The sequence below is a fragment of the Sciurus vulgaris genome (assembly GCF_902686455.1).
Source record: "Sciurus vulgaris genome assembly, chromosome: 2".
Taxonomy (NCBI): Eukaryota; Metazoa; Chordata; class Mammalia; order Rodentia; family Sciuridae; genus Sciurus; species Sciurus vulgaris.
In genome coordinates, this window is record NC_136462.1 from 135,704,625 (window position 1) to 135,730,466 (window position 25,842).

Consider the following 25,842-nt stretch of genomic DNA (forward strand, 5'->3'; position numbering starts at 1 on the left):
CACCCCCTGGGCTTCGTTCATTCCTGACGATGTCACTTGCATGCCTAACATTCCCATTGACATCCCTCCTCATCCACCCACTGGCACTATGACTGAGCAGCACCCCTTCCCAACCCACTCATATAACACTCTAATTTTATATTCAGCACTAGTTTTTGTTTGTTCTGGAGTCATAACAGATTGACAAAACTTTTATATAGTTGTTTATGATTTTATAACTTTATTCTAGACTCTCAGTCAGTTGCTCGCGATGCATTCAGACACATCTGCCTTGCTTCACTCTGAACTGGCTGCCTCCACTCTGCCTTGTGCATGTCCTTCAACACCACTTTTTCTCCAGCAATGCACAGTCTCCTGGATGCTTTTCACTGCTTTTGTTTTACCTTGTCTGGGAGGAGCATATCCTTCAGTACCAAATATTATAATTTGGTTCTTATTTTTTTTTTTTTTACTTTAAGCATCAAAAGGGAAAGTTTATTCTTTCTTTTTCTTTCTTTTTTTCTTTTTTTTCTTTTTTTTTAAATTTTATTGTAAACAAATGGGATACATGTTGTTTCTCTGTACATGGCGTAAAGACATACTATTTGTGTAATCATAAATTTACATAGAGTAATGTTGTTTGATTCATTCTGTTATTTTTTCCCTTCCCCCCACCCTCTTTACCCTCTATACAGTACTTCCTTCCTCCATACTTGCCCCCATCCCTAACCCTAACTCTAACCCTAACACTAACCCTTCCCTCCCCCCCATTATGTGTCATCCTCCACTTATTAGCGATATCATTCGTCCTTTGGCTTTTTGAGATTGGCTTATCTCACTTAGCATGATATTCTCCAATTTCATCCATTTGCCTGCAAAAGACATAATTTTATCATTCTTTATGGCTGAGTAATATTCCATTGTATATATATACCACAGCTTCTTTATCCACTCATCAATTGAAGGGCATCTAGGTTGGTTCCACAGTCTGGCTATTGTGAATTGAGCAGCTATGAACATTGATGTGGCTGTGTCACTGTAGAATGCTGATTTTAAGTCCTTTGGGTATAGGCCAAGGAGTGGGATAGCTGGGTCAAATGGAGGGTACATTCCAAGTTTTCTAAGGAATCTCCACACTGCTTTCCAGAGTGGCTGCACTAATTTGCAGCCCCACCAGCAATGTATGAGTGTACCTTTCTCCCCACATCCTCGCCAACACCTGTTGTTGCTTGTATTCTTGATAATCGCCATTCTAATTGGGGTGAGATGGAATCTTAAGGTGGTTTTGATTTGCATTTCTCTTATTACTAGAGATGTTGAACATTTTTCCATATGTTTGTTGATTGCTTGTAGATCTTCTTCTGTGAAGTGTCTATTCATTTCCTTGGCCCATTTGTCAACTGGATTATTTGAATTCTTGGAGTAGAGTTTTTTGAGTTCTTTATAGATTCTGGAGATTAGTGCTCTATCTGAAGTATGATTGGCAAAGATATTCTCCCACTCTGTAGGCTCTTTCTTCGCATTGCTGATAGTTTCCTTTGCTGAGAGAAAGCTTTTTAGTTTGAATCTATCCCAGTGGTTGATTCTAGCTTTTATTTCTTGTGCTATGGGAGTCCTGTTAAGGAAGTCTGGTCCTAGACCAACAAGGTGAAGATTTGGACCTACTTTTTCTTCTATAATCTGCAGGGTCTCTGGTCTGATTCCAAGGTCCTTAATCCATTTTGAGTTGAGTTTCGTGCATGGTGAGAGATATGGGTTTAGTTTCATTCTGTTGCATATGGATTTCCAATTCTCCCAGCACCATTTGTTGAAGAGGCTATCTTTTCTCCATTGCATATTTTTGGCACCTTTGTCTAGTATGAGAAAATTGTATTTATTTGGGTTTGTGTCCGTGTCCTCTATTCTGTACCATTGATCTACCTTTCATTTTGGTACCAATACCATGCCGTTTTTGTTACTATTGCTTTGTAGTAGAGTTGAAGATCTGGTATTGCAATACCCCCTGTTTCACTCTTCCTGCTAAGGATTGCTTTAGCTATTCTGGGTTTCTTATTCTTCCAGATGAATTTCATAATTGCTTGCTCTATTTCTGTAAGGTACGTCATTGGGATTTTAATTGGAATTGCATTGAATTTGTATAGCACTTTAGGTAGTATGGCCATTTTGACAATATTAATTCTTCCTATCCAAGAACATGGAAGATCTTTCCATCTTCTAAGGTGTTCTTTAATTTCTTTCTTTAGTGTTGTATAGTTCTCATTGTAGAGGTCTTTCACCTCTTTTGTGAGAGAACAGACCAGCACCAAAAGTAGTAGAAGACAGGAAATAGTTAAACTCAGAGCTGAAATCGATGAAATTGAAACAAAAGAAACAATACAAAAAATTGACAAAATAAATAGTTGGTTCTTCGAAAAAATAAACAAAATTGATAAACCTTTAGCCACACTAACAAAGAGAAGACGAGAGAAAACCCAAATCACTAAAATTCGGAATGAGCAAGGAAATATCACAACAGACAGGATTGAAATACAAAATATAATTAGAAGCTATTTTGAAAATCTATACTCCAACAAAACAGAAAACCTCGAAGACATCAACAGGTTTCTAGAGACATATGAATTGCCTAAACTGAACGAGGAGGACATACACAATTTAAATAGACCAATTTCAAGTACTGAAATAGAAGAAGTCATCAAAAGCCTACCAACAAAGAAAAGTCCGGGACCAGATGGGTTCTCAGCCGAGTTCTACAAAACCTTTAAAGAAGAGCTCATTCCAATACTTCTCAAAGTATTCCATAAAATAGAAGAGGAGGGAACCCTCCCAAACTCATTCTATGAAGCCAATATCACACTGATACCTAAACCAGACAGAGACTCATCAAGGAAAGAAAATTTCAGACCAATATCCTTAATGAACATCGACGCAAAAATTCTCAACAACATTTTAGCAAATCGCATACAAAAACATATTAAAAAGATAGTGCACCATGATCAAGTGGGTTTCATCCCAGGGATGCAAGGTTGGTTCAACATCAGGAAATCAATAAATGTCATTCACCGTATCAATAGACTTAAAGTCAAGAATCACATGATTATTTCAATAGATGCAGAAAAAGCATTTGATAAAATACAGCACCCCTTCATGCTCAAAACACTAGAAAAAATAGGGATAGTGGGAACATTCCTTAACATTGTAAAGGCCATTTATGCTAAGCCCATGGCTAATATCATTCTAAATGGTGAAAAACTGAAAGCATTCCCCCTAAAAACTGGAACAAGGCAGGGATGCCCTCTTTCACCACTTCTATTTAACATCGTTCTTGAGACTCTAGCCAGAGCAATTAGACAAACCATAGAAATCAAAGGGATACGAACTGGAAAAGAAGAACTCAAACTATCCCTGTTCGCTGATGACGTGATTATATATTTAGAGGAACCTGGAAATTCCACCAGAAAACTCTTAGAACTCATAAGTGAATTTAGTAAAGTAGCAGGTTACAAGATCAATGCTCATAAATCCGATGCATTTTTATACATAAGTGATGAATCTTCAGAAAGAGAAATTAGGAAAACTACCCCATTCACAATAGCCTCGAAAAAAATGATTTGGTTCTTATATGTTTCCCTTGTGTTAAAGGCTTGGTCCCCAGCCTGTGGTGCTTTGGGGAGATGGTGGAATCATTAGGAGGTAGGGTTGAGTGGAAGAAAGTTAGGTTGATTTGCTCAAGTATTTTGTCACAGTGGCAGAAAACTACCACAGAAACCTAAGAAAAGGTATATGGGAGGTAAATTCTGGGGGATTCTGCTTATCCAAACACGTCTTTAGTTCATAGTCTCACTTTGTTGATAGTATTTTTCTGGATCTAACATTTTTAGATTGCGAACATTCTTCTCCTGAATTTGGAGGGATTGTTCCAAAATTACCTTCTGGCTTCCAGTGAGGTCAGGAGAAATCTGAAGCCATTCTTAGTCCCAATTCTTTTAGTGTAACTGGGCTTTTTCACTGCTCTCTTGAAGCTTGTAAGACAGTCTCTTCATCACCAGTATTTGAGAATTTCTTTGCAATGTGCATGGATCCATTTTGCCGCTCCAAAATGAGTACTCTTATTCTGTAGTTGTGGGAATTTTCTTCAAACGCTTTTTTCCTATGTTATCATTCTCCACTTTTGCTTGTTTTCTCTTCATGAGAATCCCATGATTTTATGTTAGACTCCCTGGATTTGCCCCCTAATTTCTTATATTATCTTTTTTATCTGATTTTTTGCTTCACTTTCTGTAAGACTTTCTCAACTTTATAGTTTGTACTCTAAGCTGTTCAATGTTCTTAATTTCATATTTTTAACTTTTAAGAGTTTTTTTTAACTATCTCTTTTGAAAAGCATCCTGCTCTTGTTTCATGGATTTAAGTTTGTCTTCTCTTTCTCCTTCTCCTTTTCTGTATAATCTGTTTCCCTCAAGTTGCTTTTTCTCCATGTGTTTTGATCACTACCATTTATACTAGAGGTTTTCCTTAAATGTGTGCTAATTGATGAGTACCAGTTTATGCTTAAGGATAAAAGACAAAAGGTTCACTTGGATGACTCAAGTACACAGTGTTTAATTGTCAGGAAGGTTTCTCAGTCTTGGCACAATGCATTTTGAGCTGGATAATATGTGAATGAGGTCAGAGGGCAGATATCTTGCACAATGTGAGATGTTTAGCAACATCCATAGATATAGTAGTGCACACATGCACACCCTTCAGTCTGCGCCTCCAGACACACCCAAATATTACTCAGGGTATATAAGTCATCCCAGCTAAGAACCACTGCTGGGGCTGGGGAAGCACTCAGTAGATCTCTTGCCTAACGTGTGTAAGGCCCTGGGTTCCCAGCAGTGCGGAGGAATTGAGAGGAACAGGGAGGAAATGGAAAATACCCTGCTATTGCATGATATGACTGAGCTATTAGGAAAAACTACTGCTTATGGAGCAATGTGACTGGGCCAGTCCTTAGGAAATCCCAAATATCACTATCTTCACATCTTTCCTTTAGAATGTCCCCCTACAATCCCCTTTTCAGAATAGATTCCCTTTTTAAACCAGTGGAGATTAGACCCTGCTCTCTCTGGTTTCATAGTGTTGGTAATCTGAGGTGTCAGACCTCCCGCTGACAGAATCTGGATGGTTCCCAGGGCATGCATTAGGGTAGAATCTGTTCTGGCTCATGCTCTGGTCCTAGAACAATGATGGCAACAAAGAAGAAAGCCAGAGATGAACTCCTTCAGCATCCTGGCTGAGAGCAGCCAGAACACAAGCATACTACCTGAACAGGGCACTTGTACTCAAGTTTGTTCAAGAAGTTAGGAACCTATTCCCCTATTTCTGATGTAATGTGCTTATACGTTGAATATATTGCGAATTTCTCATTTGTAAACACTGGAAAGAGAAAAATGAAGAGGGATGGTTTTCTTTCCCCTGAATTCCAAAGGGCAACTCAGCTTTCCAACCCCATAACTGGATGCCCACACGGTGGGCCATTCATACACAAAGCAAACAAAGCTGTGGCTATTGGTATATCTAAATGAAGCCTAGAAACATTAATCAGGGTTCCAAATGTTTCCCTAAAAGGACTCCAGACAAATATCACTCACCAGTTTCCTTCCATATTCCACCCACAGGACAAGATTGGCATCCCATGGGGTGGTGGCTCTGGAGTCTCCACCACCCGCTTCCTTCAGTCCCACTTAGCACTAATTCACCTGATCCAAGGACCAGGATGGGAATCTTCTTCCTCTTCCCCCATGATTAATCACAACATGAAGTTCTACTCAAAAGTGCATCTGTGGGAAAAAGTGATCATTAAAGGGGAATTATGTGGCCTGTGAACTAATCTCAATAAGGCTGAATATAAAGTAAATGTGAATGGAGTAATTTATGAATTACATTATAGTCACACAGATTAAAGAGATGATTTCCAATTTCAAAGAAATTGTTACATCTGCCATCCTGGCTAGCAGGGGCGAGTCTGGGGGAGGTAGAAGGGGTGCCTTTGGTTCTGTGGGGGCCTTTTCCTGCTGCTTTCAGGAGACTCCCTGTATTCATGGGGATGGATGTGTGCTGGATTCTGATCCTGAAAGCAACACAGAGTACTAAACAGTATATAAGTGTTTTTGGGCTGCCATAATTAAATCACCCCATCATAGGTGTTTTAAACACAGAAATTTACTGTCTCACAGTTCTGGAGGCTGGAAATCCAAGATCAAGGCCTGGGGCCTCTCTCCTTGGCAGGTTCTTTTTAATTTGGGGGGGGGGGGGTACTAGGGATTGAACCCAGGGGTTCTTAACCACTGAACCACATCTCCAGTCCTTTTTTGAATTTTATTTAGAGACAGTGTCTACCTAAGTTGCTTAGGGCCTTGCTTAGTTGCTGAGACTGGCTTTGAACGCCTGATCCTCCCACCTCAGCCTCCTGAGCCACGGGGATTACAGGCATGCACCACTGCACCTAACTCTCATTTGCTTGCTGAAGTTCATTTTCTCTGGTCTCACATGAACTTTCTTCTGTAGTCCTCTTTCTCATTTTTTCTTTATGTATGGATACCAGTAAGATTAGATTAGTACTCACCCAAAAGATATCTTTTTACTTAATCACCTCTTTAAAGATCTTAAAATATATGCCTACAGATCTCCAAAGAGAGTCACATTCTGAAGTTGGGACTTCTACATGAGAACCTGGGTGGAGGGCACAATTCACCCCAGAAAAGGCAGGCTGTTCAAGTCTCTCAAAGTGGTAACTTCCAAAGGTACTGGGACAGCTAGAGGTAGTACTGGCCCCAGGCCTGTGTGCCACGAGTCAGCTGGGCCACTCCCTTACTTGGCTTTGAATTGCAGTGGGTCTGACCCTGGGCTGTACTTCCCAGGTTCTGCCTGGATCTGCTGACTTCCTGCTGGGCCCTGCCAAGGGAGGTGCTGGCATTCAGGTTTGCAGAGCACAGGAGTGGCCCTCCCTTCTTGTGTCACAGAGTAGCTTCCACAGCATTTTCATCTCCTCCAAGTTTCCGACTCCCACTGAACAGATGGCTGGACTTCCATGACACAGCCCTACCTTCTGTCCCCCAAGTGGTAGGACTTTGGCAGGAGCAGTTGCTAATCTCTGCGTTGTCCCAATGCCCCCTATTTGACTTCTCTATCACCTGGGACTCCAATTCCTGCACTCAGGTCCCTCCACTGTGAATGCTCCAGTGGTTTCTTGGCTCAAGCCTGACTGCTCCAAAAGGATGTGAGCTGGAGGCAACGCTGAAAGGCTTAGAGATGTAGCAGACCCTCGGTCAATGGTGAGTCTCTGCTCTGTGAGGAGTGACCATTTGCTCTTCTGTCATTCGTTGGCCAAATACATATTCAAAATAAGTCAACCTTATATTGAGTCCCATCTGAGTTCTAGACATGGGATAACCAGCTGTTTGCCATCTTGTATTGAGCTTGTACTATGTGGACGTGGGACACACCCATTTGATGTCTGTTTCAGGACAAAAACAGTCTAGCTGAGAACCTTAAAACTGCTCCTGCCTGCAATCAAAGCCTCCATATCCTATGGGGGGAGGGTGCCCAGGGAAAGCACTTCACTGCAATTCTACGGGATTGAACCCTGGCCTCTCAACTTCCAAACCCAGAACTTCCACCAAAGGGTCCCTCTGGAAAGCAGTCAGTCCTGGTGGCCCCAAAGAGTCCCCTGAGGAGACTTCCCTGCAGGATCCTTGGGCGAGGAGCCTGGGCTCCTCCTTCACTCCCTGCACAGCTGTGGCCCTCAACTCCCTCACTGTCCAGACCAGACACTGCCTGGCTTCACACAGATTCCAAATGCTGTGCTGGCCCCTCAAACTGCACAACCCTTTCACAATCTGTCTCTGAAATACCACTGCATGCAGCTTGCACCTGTACTGCCCTGATCTCCAATTGGCTTAGAGAGACTCCCCACCTGCCCACCAGCCCTGCTGCTCCCTCCCCTACCACTGTGGGAGGATGTGGGCAGGGAGGGGCTGAACACTGAGTAGCAGTGCAAGAACCCTGGCTGGGGTACACAGGAAGGGAAGGGTGGACATGCCAAAGGGATACCTTTGGCACCATCATGACATCCCTCTATCCCCTTACCAGCTGCCCCAGTCCCAGTCCCTGCCAACCTCCTGGCCAGGTATGGGTCAGGATATCTGCAATATTAACCAAGACCCTTTAAAAAAAAATGAGGCCTACAAAGGAGCCTCTGCACAGTGGGATTTTATACACTGGCCTCAGCACTGTCCTGTAGAAACATAATGCGAACCAAGGATGGAAGTTTATATTTTCTAGGACACACTAAAGATGTTAAGAAACAGGTGAAATTAATTTTAAGATTTTTCTTACCTTTATGTTCTAAAATATTACTAGCTTAGCATGTACCTATATTCAAATCATGAGGTATTTCGTAGTCTTTCTTTTGTATAAAGTCTTCAAAATCCAGCACACAGTTTGTACTTACAGCATGTCTCTCAATCTCAATCTCAATCTCAATCTCATACTCCAGGGTCTCCATGACCCTGTGAGTGGCTGCCTTGCTGGGCCATCAAGATCCTGAGAGGGGTGGCTGTCCCCACAACCTTCAAATTTCACCATGTGGTCATGTCCCACCTTACTCACAGGACTTGACTAACTAACACATGAAGAGCCTTTCAGGAGAATTCTGTTGTAAATGTCTCCCCCATTCCACCTTTTTAAAGATTGTGGTAAAATATGTATAAAACTTACCATATTAATCATTTTCAAGCTTATGCTTCTTGGTGTTCAATGTGTTTGCATTGCTATGCAACCATCACCAGAACTTTCTCATCTTCCCAAATTGACATCCTGTGCCCATTAAACAATAACTCCTTCTCTTCCATCACCCACCAACCCCAGATAACTACCTATATCAGTCTGTTTGTACTGTTATAACAGAATACCTGAGACTAGGTAACCTGTAAAGAACAGATTTGCTTTCTTAGTGCTGGAGACTGGGAAGTCCAAGATGGGGGCGGCCAGCAGGTTCAGGTATCTAGCGAGGTGGACTGGTTTCTCTGCTTCCAAGATGGTGCCTGTTGCTAACTTCCCCAGGAGAGGCCAAATGCTGTGTCCTTAAGCAGTGGGCAGTGGAAGAATAAGCCTGCTGAACGCTGCACAATGCCTCTTTCATAAGGGTTTTCACTGGCTTAAGGTCTTTTCATGTGATAACAATCCTCGTGCTCTAAGCACTTCGCTGTGGCCCCACTTTAAATATCAGCGCATTAGCAACACCTGAAATCTAGAGGGACCACATCCACCACCATTCATTCTTTTTTCTGTCTCTAGAAAATGATCAGTTCTAAGAACCTCAGGTAATTAGCATCATACAAATTTTGAAGCTCTGTGACTGGCTTTTTTTTTTTTTTTTCACTCAGCATAGTGTCCTCAGGGCCCATCCATATTATAGCATGTGTCAGAATTTCCTTCCTTTTTAATCTAATATTTCATTGTAGGCATATACCACACTGTATATCCCTTTACCTCCTGATGGACACATCGGCTGCTTATACCTTCTGGCTATTGTAAGTAATGCTGTTACGGAGATTGGGGTACAAGGATCTACCTGAGACCCTGATATCTTTTGAGGATATACTCAGAAGTGGGTTGATAGATCATATTCTAAGTCTATGTTTAATTTTTTGAGGAACCTTACCCCTTTTTAAACTCAGGCTTATTAAAGTCTAATTTACGTACAGTCAAAATTCACTCTGTTTGTGCCATTTGGTGCTTTTGGGTGTCTGAGATTAATTAGATCATTTCCATCACTCCAGAAAGTTTCTTGAGCCCCTTTGCAGAAAAGTCCTAATCCCTCACCCAACCCTGTCTCAACCTCTGACACTCAGTGGCTTTATCTAATTTGTGTCTATGGTTATGCAAATTACAGGATATCATATAAATGAAAACACACTATATGTATCACATGCTACCTAGCTTCCTCAACTTAGCAAGATGTTGTTGTGATCCATTCACAGTGCTGCATGTGTCAATAATTCCTTTTTATTCCTAACTAGTATCCCATTGTATGAACATGACATAATTTACTTCTCCATCTCACATTTATACATTCTCATACTGGCGGGTGATCGTGGGAACCCGTGTTTTCATTTCTCTTGGGTAAGTACCCAGGAGTGGGATTCTTAGTGTATTTGACTTTATAAGATTACAACTCTTCAATGACAATTCAATAGAGTTTGAAGTTTTTAGGCTTGAAAACTTGAAAATTTGAACCTTCCTTAGATTCCCTGATTGTTGTATAACTGGATGGATGTTCCCTGCCCCATCCAGGAAATTAGGGAGGATATAGGAACTGTAGAAGTGTTGAGTTAGGCCCTCCAAACCTGGGCATACTTCTTAAGAAAGCCAGAGCTGAGCTTAAAATTTGGCACTGAAGAAAGCCAAAGTCATGAGTAAGCTATGTTGTTAACATAGACCAAACACATATTTGTCTTTCTACAATGTCAGAATTTATTGAATAACAGTAAATTCACGAGCTACACCACTTTCAGCAGATGGAATTAACTGACTATTCACAAGTCACCTGATAGTCTTAAGCAGGGCAATCATAAGTTCTTCTATTCCAATCTAAACTATTAAAATATATAACACACAAACCATACATCACACACACATGTGTGTATGTGTAAATAAATAAAACAGAAAGAGTAAGAAAGGGCTTAGGCAGCCATAAGACCTCAGGAGACAGAATGCAGAGCAAAGACAGAGAGCAGATACGAAAGCAAAGAGTCAGTGTATGTGGTCAGATAAGAGGAGGAAACAGCCTAAGAAACTTGTTGGGGGCACAGAGGTGTCAAAATGCAGAACTTATAATAGGACAGGGTCCAGAGGGATGGCAGTTTCCAGTGTCAGCTTCAGATGTCAGCTTGGAATGGGCTGTGCATGGTTGTCACATGCAAGAGAAACCACACTGTACTGAAGCCTTAGGACAAAGAATCAGAAATTAATCACTGTGGCAAGAACAGTGTGTGTGCAAATAAATAAATAGACAAGGCTCATTATGTGTGACTAGGTGCCAACTTGTCCAGTCCTGAAGTCCTTCTCCTTTTTATGGGTCTCATGTGAGAGCTGAGATGATGTGTGAGGCCTGCATCGTGCCCAGTCTTTTTGTGTTAACAATGGCAAGTAAGGTCACAAGTGTTCTTTAAATTACTTTAGAGTGGTCTTCTTTAAACTATTTCAAAGTGGACAAGAAAGCAAAGGGTGGTAGTTAATTTGTAGAAAATAAACAAAAGCAAAGGAGCTAATGGGAAAATATATCTAAAGAAAAGAATTAATGGGACTAACTCTTGATGGGGTCCATTGATGTTGATGTGAAGCTAGGAATTAGGGCTATAGGTATCTCCATTTGTCTGGGAAGATTCCTTTAGTAGCTCAGGCACACTAAAGTAACTTCTGACCAGCTATTGACCCCAGTGCCCACATTAACATGCCATTGACTTGTAGATGAAGCCCTCCTAAATAGGACAGCCACCATGACAGTTTTGGAGAGGACCAACTAAGGCCAAAAACTCCACTGCCTAAAGTAAAGGAGAAGTTGAACACCAGATTGGCAAAGAGTACAGAAGCTGGTCACCAGTTCTCCTGGCAAACATCAAACAGTAATAAATTTGGAGATAGTGTTGTTTCCTTTGTTATTTTCTGCTTAGAGATGGCCCACTCTCTCTTGATCATGCTCTCTGCTTGAGCCTCACTTTGCTTTTACTTTACTTTCACCTCACTTTCACTTATAACAAAGTTCTCTTGCACAGCATGTCGTGTCTGACATGAAATTTTCTTTCAGCGGAACACAAGAACCCAGGTTTAGAGTTTCAGCTCCCTGCATTCCTGTGACAACAGGTGGACGTTTTTGTTCATAGGATTAATTATCAGTTTGTGCCTTACATTTGTCCTAGGCAGACAGTGGTTTTTCAGTTGCACAAATAATATACAGAGTCATTTTACTTCAGCAGTTTTACTCAAAGTTGAGTAACTCATGGCAAACTACTTTTGTAAAATGGAGTAACTCAGGTTAGATACAATCTGAAAACTACTGATCTATTTATCATGGAACAGCCCAGGACACATCCTGCTTTCTACAGAGAGATTGGAAAACATGAGGTGAGGGAGACATATGGGGCTGAAGTTTTGCTCCTCAGCAGAACAACTGGAGTGTCACGAGCAGCAAGGAGGAGTCAATGAGAATAAATTTGGTCCAAAAGCAATTGGCTTTTATTTGATGCTAATCACACAAGTATTAATAGTTATCTTAACCCACACAAATATCACACATTACTTAATCACTAAATTACTGTAAGCCCCGAATAAGCAAGACTCACTCCTTACTGAGACCCATTCCTAAGGTCCACTCTTATGTGACATGTCTTGAGTCAAAGGGCGGCGACTCCCAGAGGTTAATCAAGAAGACAGCTCAGGAGATCTTGCTGGGAAACTCCCTCCGGCAGGAGTCCTTATCAGCGAGGATGGTTGGAAGGTGAAGGAGGGAGGTGAGGTCACTGCCTGCAGGCCGGGTGGAGACGTCTTAGGCAGGATGCACACGGGCAGCTCCGCTGTCATGGAAGATGAGGCAGCTCCGAGGTCACCTCCACAGGAACGCCTTGGTCATGGTCAGGACGACGGATGTTCCAGCAAGCAACAAGCAAGTCAGTGAGTCTCCTCCAGGCTGGGTGCAGCACTGGCATCATTGGTGTAAAACGGAGACTGGGACTAGGCTCAACATGAGTCTTTATAAATCCTTTTTATCAGATCCTGCCAGCGGGTCTTGCTCAGGGGAAGTCAGTTATCTTACTTGGGGTCAGTTGCATATGTCTTCAGCTTTGGGCAATGTCAGTCTTTTCTTGAGGTAACATTACATCATTACATCATCACAGAACACATCACTCAAATTACTTTTTGCAAGTTACACAGCACACAAAATGTCACACATTTAATTTTGCTCCTTACATGGAGGTATTAAAATGCATCCATAAAACCTTTAAACATCATACTGCAGACACAAAAGGATGGTGGGTGTGACTCTGGGAAACTGAGTTCCCCACACAGATGAAGACAGAACAGCCTCAGGTTCTGAGCAGGAAAGGGAGAGGGTGGGAGAGAGTCAGTCTAGGAAGGTTCCCTGAAGGACGCATAGGATGTGAGGTAAGATTCTGGGTTTCCCATGTGGACTCTCCTGTAGGTCTGGAGGGCCATGACTCTAGCTGACATCTGCCTTTGACAGCTTGCCCTGTTCAGCAGGCTTCTGTTTTCTGGCACCTCACCACACTCTGGCCCTGGGGATGATTGAGTCTTGCATAAATATGGCTGCAGGTAAATGGGGTAACTCACCTGACAAATCCCTCCCTTGATCACAGCAGAAGATTTGGTAAGAGTTTGGGAGGATCTGAGTAGGCACATCTGCTTGTGGAGGTTTGGTCCCAACTTTCTAGGGCCAGAGCAGAGCGGCTGTCCTTGGTGGATGTGACTCCAACACACCTCAGTGGACAAGGCATAACATTCACATACTTCTCACTGGTCCATCCTGGCCTGAGGAACTGTGTCTTAAACTAGCCCAGTCAATGAGTCAATGGCCTGGGAAGAAAATGAGGGTGTTTCTGAGGGACCTGTTGACCACATTAGCAGAGTTCTTGAATTGGGTTGGGGCAGTAGGGAAAGCAAAATGAGTCCTACTGAGATACTTTCATAAGTCCAGGATGCAAAAGAGTCATTGGTGTCTGAGGTTGTATCCTGTCTTTTTTTTTTTTTTTTTTTTTTTTTTTTTTGGTGCTGGGGATCGAATCCAGGGACTTGTGCTTGCAAGGTAAGCACTCTACCGACTGAGCTATCTCCCCAGCCCCGTATCCTGTCTCTTGTACTCCATTAGTTATGGCATCTTGGGTCAGTAACTTACTTAATTTCTGTTCCAAAGCATGTAATTTAGGAATTTTTTTCCGCAGCTACTAACAAAGACCTTAACAATAGTTTAAACATGGAAAGGACTTGTCTTTTACACACCTTCCATCATTTTGCTCTACTATCCTTAGCACCTGGACTCCATCTCCAGTACTATCTCATTCCATTAAGGCTTGCAGGTGGTCTAGCCATCACATCTTCATTCTGGACAAGAGGCAAGGTTAAGAAAGAACACACATTTTAAAGAGCTTTTCCAGATGTCCCCCTCTCAGAAATTCCATTCAACATTCTCTTTTTTCATCTCATTGTCTGGAACAAGGCCTATGCTTCTGAATAACAGGGAAGGTTAAGAAATTCCCTCATTCTTAGTGTGCTAGAAACAGGCAAAGAAAGCCCCTTCTCAATATGGCTTTGATAAGAGTCACAGATGAACTCCCACTTTGTTTACCTAAGACCAGAAAAAGCCCTTCAAATTCCTTTTCATTCTTTTAGTCTTTGGTCATGTTTGTCCCTGGTTTTGTTTTTTATTTTGGTTTCCTTTTTTGAGTAGAAGTTCCAACATATGGGGCTCAGCGTGTGAGGGTTCTTCCATCACTTTTAAGCTTAAGTCCTCCACCACAAACACCTGATAATAACGGTGGTGGTGACTGTTATTTTGGTCTGTGTTGTAAGAATCAATGTTTCACATTCCTGGACTTTTTAATTCTCAGGGACGAGGCGGGGCAAAGCCCTCTCTCGTCCTAGCCCTAAAAGCTCAAGATTGCAGATATGGCTGCGGAAGAAAGATCTCTTACCCACCTGAGTCAAAGGGGGTTCTTTTCTGCGAGAGGTCTCTAGAGGGGACATCCTCTCTACAGGAGATCAGCCCCAGGCTACAGATCACTACACGCAGGCGAGTCAAAGCCTCTCCTTACCAGTGAGACAGCTGAAGCTCGGCATAAAGCTGTCACCATTGCAAGGGGGGCGTTAAAAATGTTTTACAACTGGAACAGCCGTGGGAGTCCTTGGGCGCAGCTGTGACTGGCGTGCAGGTGGACTGAAGGTCAAGTCAGAAGCTTCGAGCCCCGCCCCCGGACCAGGCACCGCCCTTAACTCCGCCCCCGAACCATGTCCCGCGCAGACCTCTCAGCACCGCGGGGATCCTTCCAGTGACCACCCACCACTAGTTTCATTGGCTGCTCCTCCGGCCACGCCCCCGGAAGACGATTCTCGCAGCCAATCGACGGGCGCGGCGGTGGCGGAGGGTCGCGACGGAGTTGAGAGCTGAGGTACCAATTCCTGGAGGAGGGGGCCGCGGTCTTGCATGTAGTCCTCTCGGGCTCGTGGCGGCGCGGTGGCTTGGCCTAGCTTGTCTGCTCCGGGGCGGGCTACCAGTCCCTGGTTTCCTGGGGGAACCTCCGACAGGTGGAGGGGCGACAACTGTGATAGTAGAGGGCTGGGCTCAGGTTGCGCGAGTTGGAGGTCAGAGGTTGGAGGTTTTGCTTTTGTAGAATGTTGGGGTCCCGTCTTAAAAGCCAGGGTCGGGGCGTTCCCTTTTGTGTGTGTAGGGTTTTTTTTGTTTTGTTTTTGTTTTTGTTTTCCTCCCTCTGCCCCCTCCTTTCACGGAAAGGGCTCTAAGGGAAGCTGAGACCTGAGAGGCGGGGGAGCCCTTTTGTAGCTCGTGTGCTCCAACGAGAAGGTGGCCTCCTTTTTCCTTCGGTGGCCTGGGCTTCAAGTTGGGGCGGTACCTCCCGGAGGGCCTAGACCCGGAGGGTGTCGCTCTGGGCCCGGGCAGTCTGTGAATGAGCCACATCCCTACGACTTCTTAGGGTCTCATGCCAATGCCTTTGGAGGTTGGCATTCCTGTGGAGGTGTTTGAGATGTGATTTCTGGAATTTCAGTAGAACCATTTGAAGAGGGAAAAGGGAGTATTATGACTTTGGTACTTGACCCAAGGTGAAAATACAAACAGATGAGGGGAGGTAATAAATACGGGACAAATTTCTCAGTTTGACCGACCTTTCCCATAACTTGCCCCACATATTAGATAAGTCAACCAATATCAAAATGAGAGCACTTTAGCTGTATTGGTCATAGTAAAGAGACCTTGGAATGTGTAAAGTATTGAATAAAAATTCTTTGTACCACGGTTCTGAATTTAAGATTCTTAGTGCAAGGAAACTGAGAACAACAAGGATCCCAACCACTTTACCATTGTGAGACCAAAAATAGAAGTTGTTTATGTATATGGGGTTTTTGGGGAGTTATCAGTGGGGAATAAGGGCAGAAGTTGGGGACTCTGGTTTTCTGCACAAAACCTATGCAATTAGGAAAAGTGTTTTCATTCTACCCATCTCCTTCCATCTCAGCTAGCATGAGTACATTCTTGCTTTGTAATGATGGTATTTTTTGGTATTTGCACTAATCAGGGAAAAGGATAATTGCTAATGAGACACTTCTCTTTAATGAAGCCAGGGAGGAATAAATACACCTTACATGGGATTAACCCTGGGATTTGGTTTTCAGTTAAAATGAGGCAGAAGGGAGTGTTAACCAAGACCTTCCAAGGCCCAGCTGTTGTCTGTTCAACTCCAAGCAGCCACATATATGTGTTCAAGAACAGCAGTGGGGACTCCGGGGACTCCTCTGAGGAAGAGTCTCAACATGTGGTTCTACGGACCCGAGGCAAGGAGCGCCAGAAGAATAGTGTTTACCACCCTCACAAGCCAGGAGCAGGTGAAGTGGTGCTGCTCCAGCGGGAGCTGGCCCAGGAGGACAACCTCAACAAGCTGGCTCTTCAGTATGGCTGCAAAGTAAGATACTCCCAAGTGCTCTGTCCCCTTGTGTTTAGAGGAACATAGAGGAGGTCACTTATTGCCCTTCCTGACCTCTAACAAATGGCCAGAGGCTTATTGTAGCAGCCAAGGACTGCTCCCAGTATAGCCAGAGCTGAAAGGTAGGTAGAAGTATCTTTAGTTCTGCATCCTGGGCTCAGAAAGAGTGAGGTTAGTTAGGAACCTCAGGCCATGGTGTATTTGCCTCTCTGAGTACTTTGACTCTGCCCTGTTCCTGCACATTAAAATTGAGACCTTTTATTTTTTTATTTTGAGCACATCTTATTTAAGACCTTAGGGTGCTGGAGATGCCAGGCAGAAGTTATCCAAGATTTCTTTAGTATGCTTGCTTTTCTTGCTACTTTGATTTTTTTTTTTTTCTTGGTGTAGCTTATTTGACTAGTAAAGTTTTCCCTTCTCTCTTTTAGAACTGCATGATCTAGTCTCTATGCTGTGTATCTGTATAACGCTGTTTTTCTCTTTAATTATGTTTTTAGCACTCAGAGTGATTAATGGCAAAGTAAGTAGGAAAGTATTTATAGAATTGTGGCATTTTCTCCTAGATTGAAACTGTTTGTTTCATTTTGCTACCACTGTACTACAGATTTCTGTGGCCCTCTCTTAAGGTTATATAAGCTATTTAGTAAAGAAAAAAACAAAACTTTCCCTCTTAAAGTGTCATTTATCCAACATGGTTCACATGATTAAAAAGATTGTGTGTGCTGTTTGGGTCTTTCCCAAAGTACTATAGGCTGGTCTCCAGAGACACATAGCATCTTTCAATAAAACTGACATTTATTTGACTCATATTCAGCTTCTGTAGGCATAATAAATGGTTTATAGAACATGGACTGAAAAATGAATCTTACCCTACAAAGACCTAGATAGGCCTGTTGAAATGGTGATGTCTAATAAATCCATAAATAATGTATAATGCCTCCAGTAACTAATCAGTTTTCCTATTTGAAGTAAATAAATTTGCTGTTAGTTTAATAGAAAACGAAGACCAAAAAGCCTCAAGCATTTCCTACATTCATTAGTTCCAGGATAAAAGAATTTCCCCATCCCATTCAATGAAATGCTAAAACCTTTTGCTAAAAAATGTCGGTCACTGATATGACTGATTTTGAATAAAGTTCTGTCTAAAGGTCTGGGGGATTGTATTTACATTCTAGGTTAAGTGGACTTTTGAGTCAGAACTTTAGAGTCCATTTTGAATGCTTTTGGAAATTTTTCAAACATTAGCTCACGGGGGAATTTACTTTTTTACTTACATTCCCTCCCTTCTTAAATTTTAAGATTTAATTATAAGAGGAGTTTATTGTGAACTTGGTATTACTTGATAAAACTCTCAGCTGTATTCTTTTTGCCTAAGTTTGAAATAGAAAATCTCAGGCCATAACTTCCAACTTGATTGATTTATGTTTCAAATGATGAGAAGTATTGTGATCTCTTCAAAATGTACTTGAAAAATAAGTTTATATGACCTATAATTTTATTATTTGAAAAATAAGTTCATATGCCCTGTAGTACTTGTGGGAAAGAAAACATGGGAAAGTCCTTGATGGCACATCTGCTAAAAAGTATTACAGGTAAGATTCTGAATGTGTCTGGCAGAGGCTTTGGTTTGCTAATATCTGGCAGCAACTTAATTGGCTTCTGGTGTGAGAGGGAAGCCAGGCAGATGGGGGCACTGTTGCCTCAAAAGTTAAAGGAAATACAAAAAGCTACAGCGTTCATTTTAGTGTCATGATTGTGTTTCTTTCACCTGAAAGCATTTTGTTTAATCACACTTTAAACAGTTTCCAAAACTGATCTTAAAATTGTTTAGACTTGTAAATCTATAGGCATATCTGATTACTGAGCTATTCATGAAGGCTGAGTAAAAACCAGAAAACAAACAAAATTCCAACAACCCAAGTTACTCAGCCTAAACTAGTTCAGCATGCAGTGCAGTTTTCCAGCCTTCTTCAGCTTAACTGGGTGGACTTGGCTCAACAACCCAAAAGGTGAAGGGCCACTGGTTGGATATTAGTTTTAAGGAGATTCATGGATTTTATGATGTGTGTCTTCATGGCATCCCCAGGTTGCAGATATCAAGAAAGTCAACAACTTCATCAGAGAACAAGATTTATATGCTTTGAAATCTGTTAAGATTCCAGTGAAAAACCATGGGATCCTTACAGAGACCCACAAAGAACTGAAACGTCTTCCAGAACCATCCACAGAGACCACAGTGACCTTTGTGGAATTGCCAGATGTACACAGAGCCACCACAGGCGCCAATGCCCAGGTCAGCCAACTGACAGATTTCTTTAAGGGAATTGATCAGAATATTGAGCGGGCAGCACAGTCAGAGATTTTCCTAAGTGAGAGCTGCTGCATAGAGACCTCTGATCAGCCACTGCTCCCAGCTCCTCCGAAGACACTGACAGATGGAGCCGACTGTGGGATTCAATGGTGGAATGCTGTTTTCATCATGCTTCTAATTGGGATTGTGCTGCCAGTGTTTTATTTGGTCTATTTTAAAATACAAGCTACTGGGGACATCCCTAATAACCTGAACACAACTGCTGTTCGCAATGGCTCAATGGCATTGAGAGTGGTTCCAGGTTAAGCCCCAGATTTGCAATTCCAAAGGCAACTATCACCTCTTCAGCCAGCCTGTCCAGTCAGCACTCAGGAAGGAAGGAAGCTGTTGTTTATGGATAATCTGCCCAGTTTTAACAGTTGGACTTGATGTGTATTAGCTGTCATTGGCTGTATCCTAGGGGTGCTACGTTTTGGTTCCTGGGATACATGGATGCATTTCAGAAGTCACCACAGTGTTCTCTATTGCACTGAGCAATGGCCTCACCTAACCCAAGGCTGCAGGATCCCAAACACCACCGCCCTTGGCCTCCTTATCCAGAGAGGTGTGTAAGAGACATTTACATGTGACCGATGGCCACTTCTTGAATACATTTAGTGAACTAGCTGTGAATGCCTTCACCATAGTTCTGCATGGGTTCCTATGTTGGATATGCTCAGAGTGGGAGGAATGGCCTGGCCAAGGGACCCATAAGGTGGGTGCCTTGCAATTTGCATCTCCTGCCTATTTTAATGTCCCCACCTGCTATGAAGGTGGAGTAGGACTTTCTCTAAGTTCCATGTTCCCTGGCAAAGGTGCTCTAGAAGAGTATCAGCATGTCACCCTGTGTTAGAGAATGATAATGAACAATTATAACAAGCTGTGTTTCATGTTTGCCTCATCAGTTAGCAATGCCACTTGTAGAACTGAAAAAAATCCTGAGTCCAAAATGCCATGCTATTGGGTAAACAACAGTTCTGTTTTTCATACTTCTAGAACTCTTTGGTCTGTCAGGCATGTCTTAAGCCAAACACATGGGAGCCATTGCCCAGTTTCACAATGATGAGCAGCCCTCTGGTGATGGCTTCCTGGGGTCTCCAGTCAGCATTCTTGGAAGGAGCTCTTGCTGGCTAGCCCAGGGCAAGAAGGTAGCATGCTAGTCACCAGAATTCAAGCATGTGTGTTTCTGAGGCTGAGCCGTCACCAGGCTAGCACTGCTAAGCCTCTGTGCACACCTGAAACATGGTATTCCTGCTCTTTGCCTGACTCCCTTCTTTGGAACCCTGGAGCCACAGCATGAGAAGGCAGCTCAGTCCTTTTTCTTTGGGTGATGGCCCTAGTGTAACCTTCTATGTTCCATGTAGCTCACAATGTTAAAAGACCAGACACTTGATGGCAGGGCTGTAGGTGTGTGTTAGTAAAGTTTCCTTTGCTGTAACAGAATACCTAAGATTAACGTCTTCTAAGAAGGAATGGTTTGTTTTGGCTCATGGTTTCAGAGGTTTCAGTCTGGTTAATCTGCCCTTGCTTGGTAGAAAACTTTACTTCATGAGAGCTGGGAAGCAGAGAGGAAGGGACAGGGTCCCAGTATCCCTTCAAGGGCATGCCTTAAGTGAGTTTACTTCCCCCAACTAGGCCCCACCACCCAAACCAGCTTGGTCCACCAGTGTCAAGCCAGGGACCACCTGATACCTGAGGGAGGCCTGATACCTAAGGGAGGAAGGGGCCTCAGATTTGCTCATCTCTTCCCTGACAAGGCAGCAGGGATAGGTGGGGAGAGCCTGCTGCTGCCTGGGAGTCAGTCTGCTGTGTCACAGTAGGGAGGGGGCCAAGTTGGCTGGTGGCTCAGCCTCTGAGAGGTCTGTGGACAGAGAGGAAAAGTGCACCAATACTGAGCTTCAGGGCTAGTCATGGCACTTGATACCTTAGGCCTGGAGATGAGTTTAGGAGATCTCGCATGTAAGAGGAGGGGAGGGTGGCAGAAGATAACTCATTATATCGACTTCCAATTTCTTTCTTCTTAGTTTGTGTGAAAAAACAATTTTCCCAGGTTTCAATTAGCAAATTTGAAGTACCTTCAAAATTAAATGTTTTCTTAAGAGACCAAAATAATCTTCAGAACAAAATTGTGAGGCTTTGTGCAGGAACATTTGTTCATATAAATGCTTGATGAAAGACACATATTCTCTAACATTTGTCACCATTAACTTCACCAGGAGTGGCTCAGTCCCATGGGAAAATCACTCTTGCCAGGCAAAGAATTAGTATCTGTGTCCTTTGCTTTTCTCAAATGGAATAAAATAATTTCCTCTGTGAAGGAAAAATGATTCCCCTTTTTTTAAATTTGGGGATTGCAAATTTAGAGTTGAAAGATGTGGGACAGTGTTGGGAAGGTCCAGGGAGAGGTATGTGCCTGCTGCTGTGTCCATGGTTACACAGATAGGTACAGGACAGAAAGTAGTAACCAACACACTTTGGCTGGTTGGCCTGTATAAGCTTCAGAATTGTTTTGTTAGGTATAGGTAAGAACCACAATTCCATTTTCTATACAATTTACTACATTTTCAGTGTCTTTGGGAGTTAATGTTTTAAAGAAATAATTTATCTTCTTGTTTGAACAACAGTGTTGAATGTTGGAGCCTAAGGAATCTCCCTCGTCAGGCAAACGGTTCAGTTTTCTTTAGGACATAGCAGCAGGCTTTGTTGTGCAAGGTCTTCTGGACTGCAGATGGGGAGGCAGGAAGGGAGGGTCATGGAATTGAGAGAAGAGCCACTCGGGACTGGCAGGGGCTGACAGCTGAGCTGTGCTGTAGCCAAGGCCCAAAGAGTCATGATTTGTCTTTGGGAAAGACTGGCTATAGCCCTGGAAGCAAAAGCATCATCATAGATGTTGTCTAACGCTCTAAGAGCTTTACACACGACCTCATCTTGTCCTCACAACCTGTTCATAAGGTAGGCACTTATCCCCATGTTACAAATGGAAAAATTAAGCTAAAATCACAGCTGGTAAGTGGGGATGCTGAGAGTTTAGTCCAGGCTGACAGGGTCAGAAGACTGTGCTGTTAATCCCCTTGGTCTGGGCATTGCTGCCCTGCCATCTCCTGACTTTCTTCTGTGGGCCTAGGAGAAGGTGCTGATGGCCTGGGCTATGCTTAGAACATGGGGACCACTCCAGCCTCTCTGGCTGCTCTGGGCTGTAGCCTCCCAAAGCAGGACTTCAGGATAAAGTGGCTGAGAGAATAATTAAGACAATTTCTACTAGTCCACCTGGGACATGTAGAGTGACAAAAGTCTGATCCAGTGCCTGAATTCCAAGAACTATAGAATCAGCATTTATCAAGTTTCCTGCTGGTGTAAAATCAACCGAATTTAGCTCTTGAACCAGAAAGCCAAGTTTCTCACTTGACTGTATGAAATAAACTTCATTTGTGTTAGCACTGGATCCTCCCTTAGCCACTTTCCTTCCGGTGCTTAATGCCCTGGGACAGGGTTCCCCCAAGCTTATGTTCAAAGAGGAGGGCCAACTGACCTCACCCGCTGAGCAGGGCCGTGTGGGTGGGGTAGCGTGTGGACAGCATCCATTTTTTCTTGTTTTGTCAGAGCTATCTGGGTACAGTGGAGCTGCTAAGGAGAGGTGAGGCCAGTCTCCTTATCTCTGCTACAACCAAGTAGGACGCGCTGCTCCCAGAAGAACCATCATGATGGTGATGTAGAGCTTCAACCTATGACCCATGCCCCTTCCTATCCTGGTTCAAAACTGCAGGGGCCTTAAGAGATTGCCTCAGCAGTGTCAGTGGTGGTGCCAGCAGTGGAGTCCTCATAACCCACAGGAGACTTTCCCAGATCTTCAGAAGGCATTTGGTTATTTTAAGTCACCATTTCACTGCCCTGAATAAGAGACATGCACTGTCCTCATCTGTCCTTCCTTCTGTTCCACCACCCGTTAATTCATCTATCCATACATTGACATTTATACACATACATTCCACACTTCATTCATTCACTAACTTCCAGAATACCTGTTATGCCAAGAGGTGATGTAGTTGCAAGACATGGCCTTTGCCCTCAAGATGCTTATAATGTAATGAGAAAGACAGGACCTATGGAAGAATGGTGAGATGATAAAGTAAAAAACTCTGGGCTCATGAGAGGGGAAACGGGTATGATGATCGGTGGTTGATAGAGCAAGAAAAGTTTTCTAGAGAGGCTGACATTTTCTTAGTTGACACCCAGAAAGATTTAAAGTGATACTGCAGTGGATGACTTTTCAAAAAATGCTCCTCTGTGTCAGCCTAGAGGAAAGAAACCTACAGGAAAGAAACATGGGGAATATGCAGATAGGAACCATGAGTAGCCTTGTATTGAGAAAAACAAACAAACAAACAAATGGAATTGCAGGGAAATGCAATAGGAATAGTTTGGGGCCAGGTTCTGGGAAACTGAATTTTGTGATTAGATGATTTTGGCATTTGATGAATGGGACACTACTGGAAGTCTGCGCAGTAGAGTTGATGAGATAGATTAACAGTAATCTCAGTTTTGGAGAGGTTTGTTTGGAGGAAACTTCAAGAGATGATTGTTTCAATGGGATTTTAAAGGTGACAGATTAAAAGTGACCCTCGAAAGGATCAATGTGATTCTAAGTAACTATGACTCAGAACAGCACAAAATTATTTAAAGGAAGATAACAAAACCTAGCACCAAAACCATAACATTCATCACATCTAGCATCCAACCAAAAGTTACCAGTTATGTTGAAAAACAAGAAATGACAATTAGGTAGGGTGGAGGATCACCAAATAGATTCAGTGACATGAATAACAAATATCTATTATATATAAACATCTATTATATTCAAACACCTATTATATATAAACACTATGTGTTTGGGAATATATGAACACACTGATGGAAGAAATGAAAGTTATAAGATCCAAATAAGTTCCAGAGATTGAAAATACCCATAAGATACATTTAATGGGATTAGTGGTAGATTAGACACTAAAAAAAAAAAAAAAAAAAAAAAAACAAAAAAAACCCAGCAATGGAAACTACCCAAAATTAAACAGAAAGACTGAATAAGAAAATGAATAAAACCTCAGTGAACTTTGAGGAATCAAATGACCCAGAGTATGTACAACTGGAGAGGAATAATTGGGAAGCAAGACAAGATGACTGGAATTTTTCCCAATTAAATGTAACTATGTAAACCCACAGATCCAAGAAACTTAACCCAACAGAAGAATTAGGAATAAAAGGGAGCAAGATGAGTAAATCTTTCAGTGGAGAAGTGTCAGCCTCTTCATGTCATCACTGTCATCTCTCTCTATAAAGTCCCATGGGGACAAATTGACACAATTGCCTCTCCCCTGCTACAAGCAAGCCTCTTCCAAAATGTAAGATTACTGTTCTTAGGTACAGGGTTCACCAACTGTCACTCACACTTTCAGCAGCTCCCACTGTCCATCAAATAATGCCAAATCACCTCCTCACAGAATTCAGTGTTGTCCAGAACCTTGCCCCAAGCTATTAAGATAGCATTTCCCCACAATTCCATTTTTGCTGAGTAGTACTCAGCCAAGTAGCTGGAAAGAAAGGACAGTCAATGGGCCAGTAGTCCAGGAAGTGGACTACTTTGAGATCCCTCCTCCTCCCTAAGTTCTCCAGCTTTTATGGAACATGTGTTGTCAGACCACATCAACACATCTGGTCTTCCCCCCTCTTCCACTGAAGTTCTCAGACCTTCTCATTCTTGATATCTCTGTAGGTTGGTGATTCCCCAATCTTTTTCATTTTATTACACATCAAAAATAATACAGCATCCTGAAACAAACTGGGGGGGATGTGATGATCCTTAGACCTGAGCCCTAGTGTCACACACGGTCACGGGGTGGTCGTTGCAAGGTTGTTTTGTTTTAGAACTGAGTAATAGAAAGGTGTGCTAGATGTGGAAGAGAGAGAAAATGTTGCCGACAGAGAGAAGGGACAGTTGCTTAAATGAATACCTTGAGAAGAGGAGACATCATGGGCTCCAGTATACAACATGGAAGGCTTGGCTTTAGATAAAGGCACATAGTCCAGCTATAGTGCCAGATTGGAGGCAGGCAGAGCATGCGGGCACATGCTCACATTTCATGGTGAGAGCTCATTAGATGGAAACTGTTCTCTCAGTGTGAGAGAAAGAAATCAGTTGGGAAGAAGAGGAAATAGTCATGGAGTTCTGAATGGAGAGGACATAGCATAAAATAGTTACATACTTAGAAAGCTTAACATAATAGGGAGTTTTAGTAGCATTTCTGGGCAGTGTTGAGAACTATTTCAAATCTGTGGCCAGAGTGGAATAAAAATAAAGTTTAACACTAGACCCAAATGTATGTGGAGACTTAGTCTAAGATACAGGTAGTATTCTCAAATCAGTGGGGTAAACACAAACTTTTAAATATAAACAAACAGTATGAGGACATCTAGACAACCATATGTAAATTTTTAAAAAATCAAACTACATCTATATATACAGATAAAATCCCAAATGGATTAGAGATCTAACCACACAAGAGGAAACCTTGTAAGTACAAGAAAACACAGGTGAAGTCCTCTCTGACTTTGGTGTAGGGAAAGGATTTATCACTCAAACTCCACAGGCAATAAAAGATTTTAAAATATGACTACAAATAACTGCTGGCGAGAATGTATGGGAAAAGGTACACTTATACATTGCTACAAATTGTTGCATCCACTACGGAA

The 25,842-nt window shown here is 42.6% G+C and overlaps 1 protein-coding gene across 1 annotated transcript; it reads left to right on the plus strand.

Annotated features, from left to right (window-relative positions):
- The first annotated feature begins 15,213 nt into the window (after positions 1 to 15,213).
- LYSMD4 (LysM domain containing 4) lies at positions 15,214 to 25,276 on the plus strand. Its single transcript, XM_079127348.1, is given in 4 exon segments — positions 15,214 to 15,396; positions 16,441 to 16,727; positions 18,835 to 19,360; positions 19,363 to 25,276. Coding segments are annotated over 3 exon segments (906 nt in total). The 5' UTR covers positions 15,214 to 15,396; positions 16,441 to 16,445; the 3' UTR covers positions 19,461 to 25,276.
- The last annotated feature ends 566 nt before the right edge of the window (positions 25,277 to 25,842 follow it).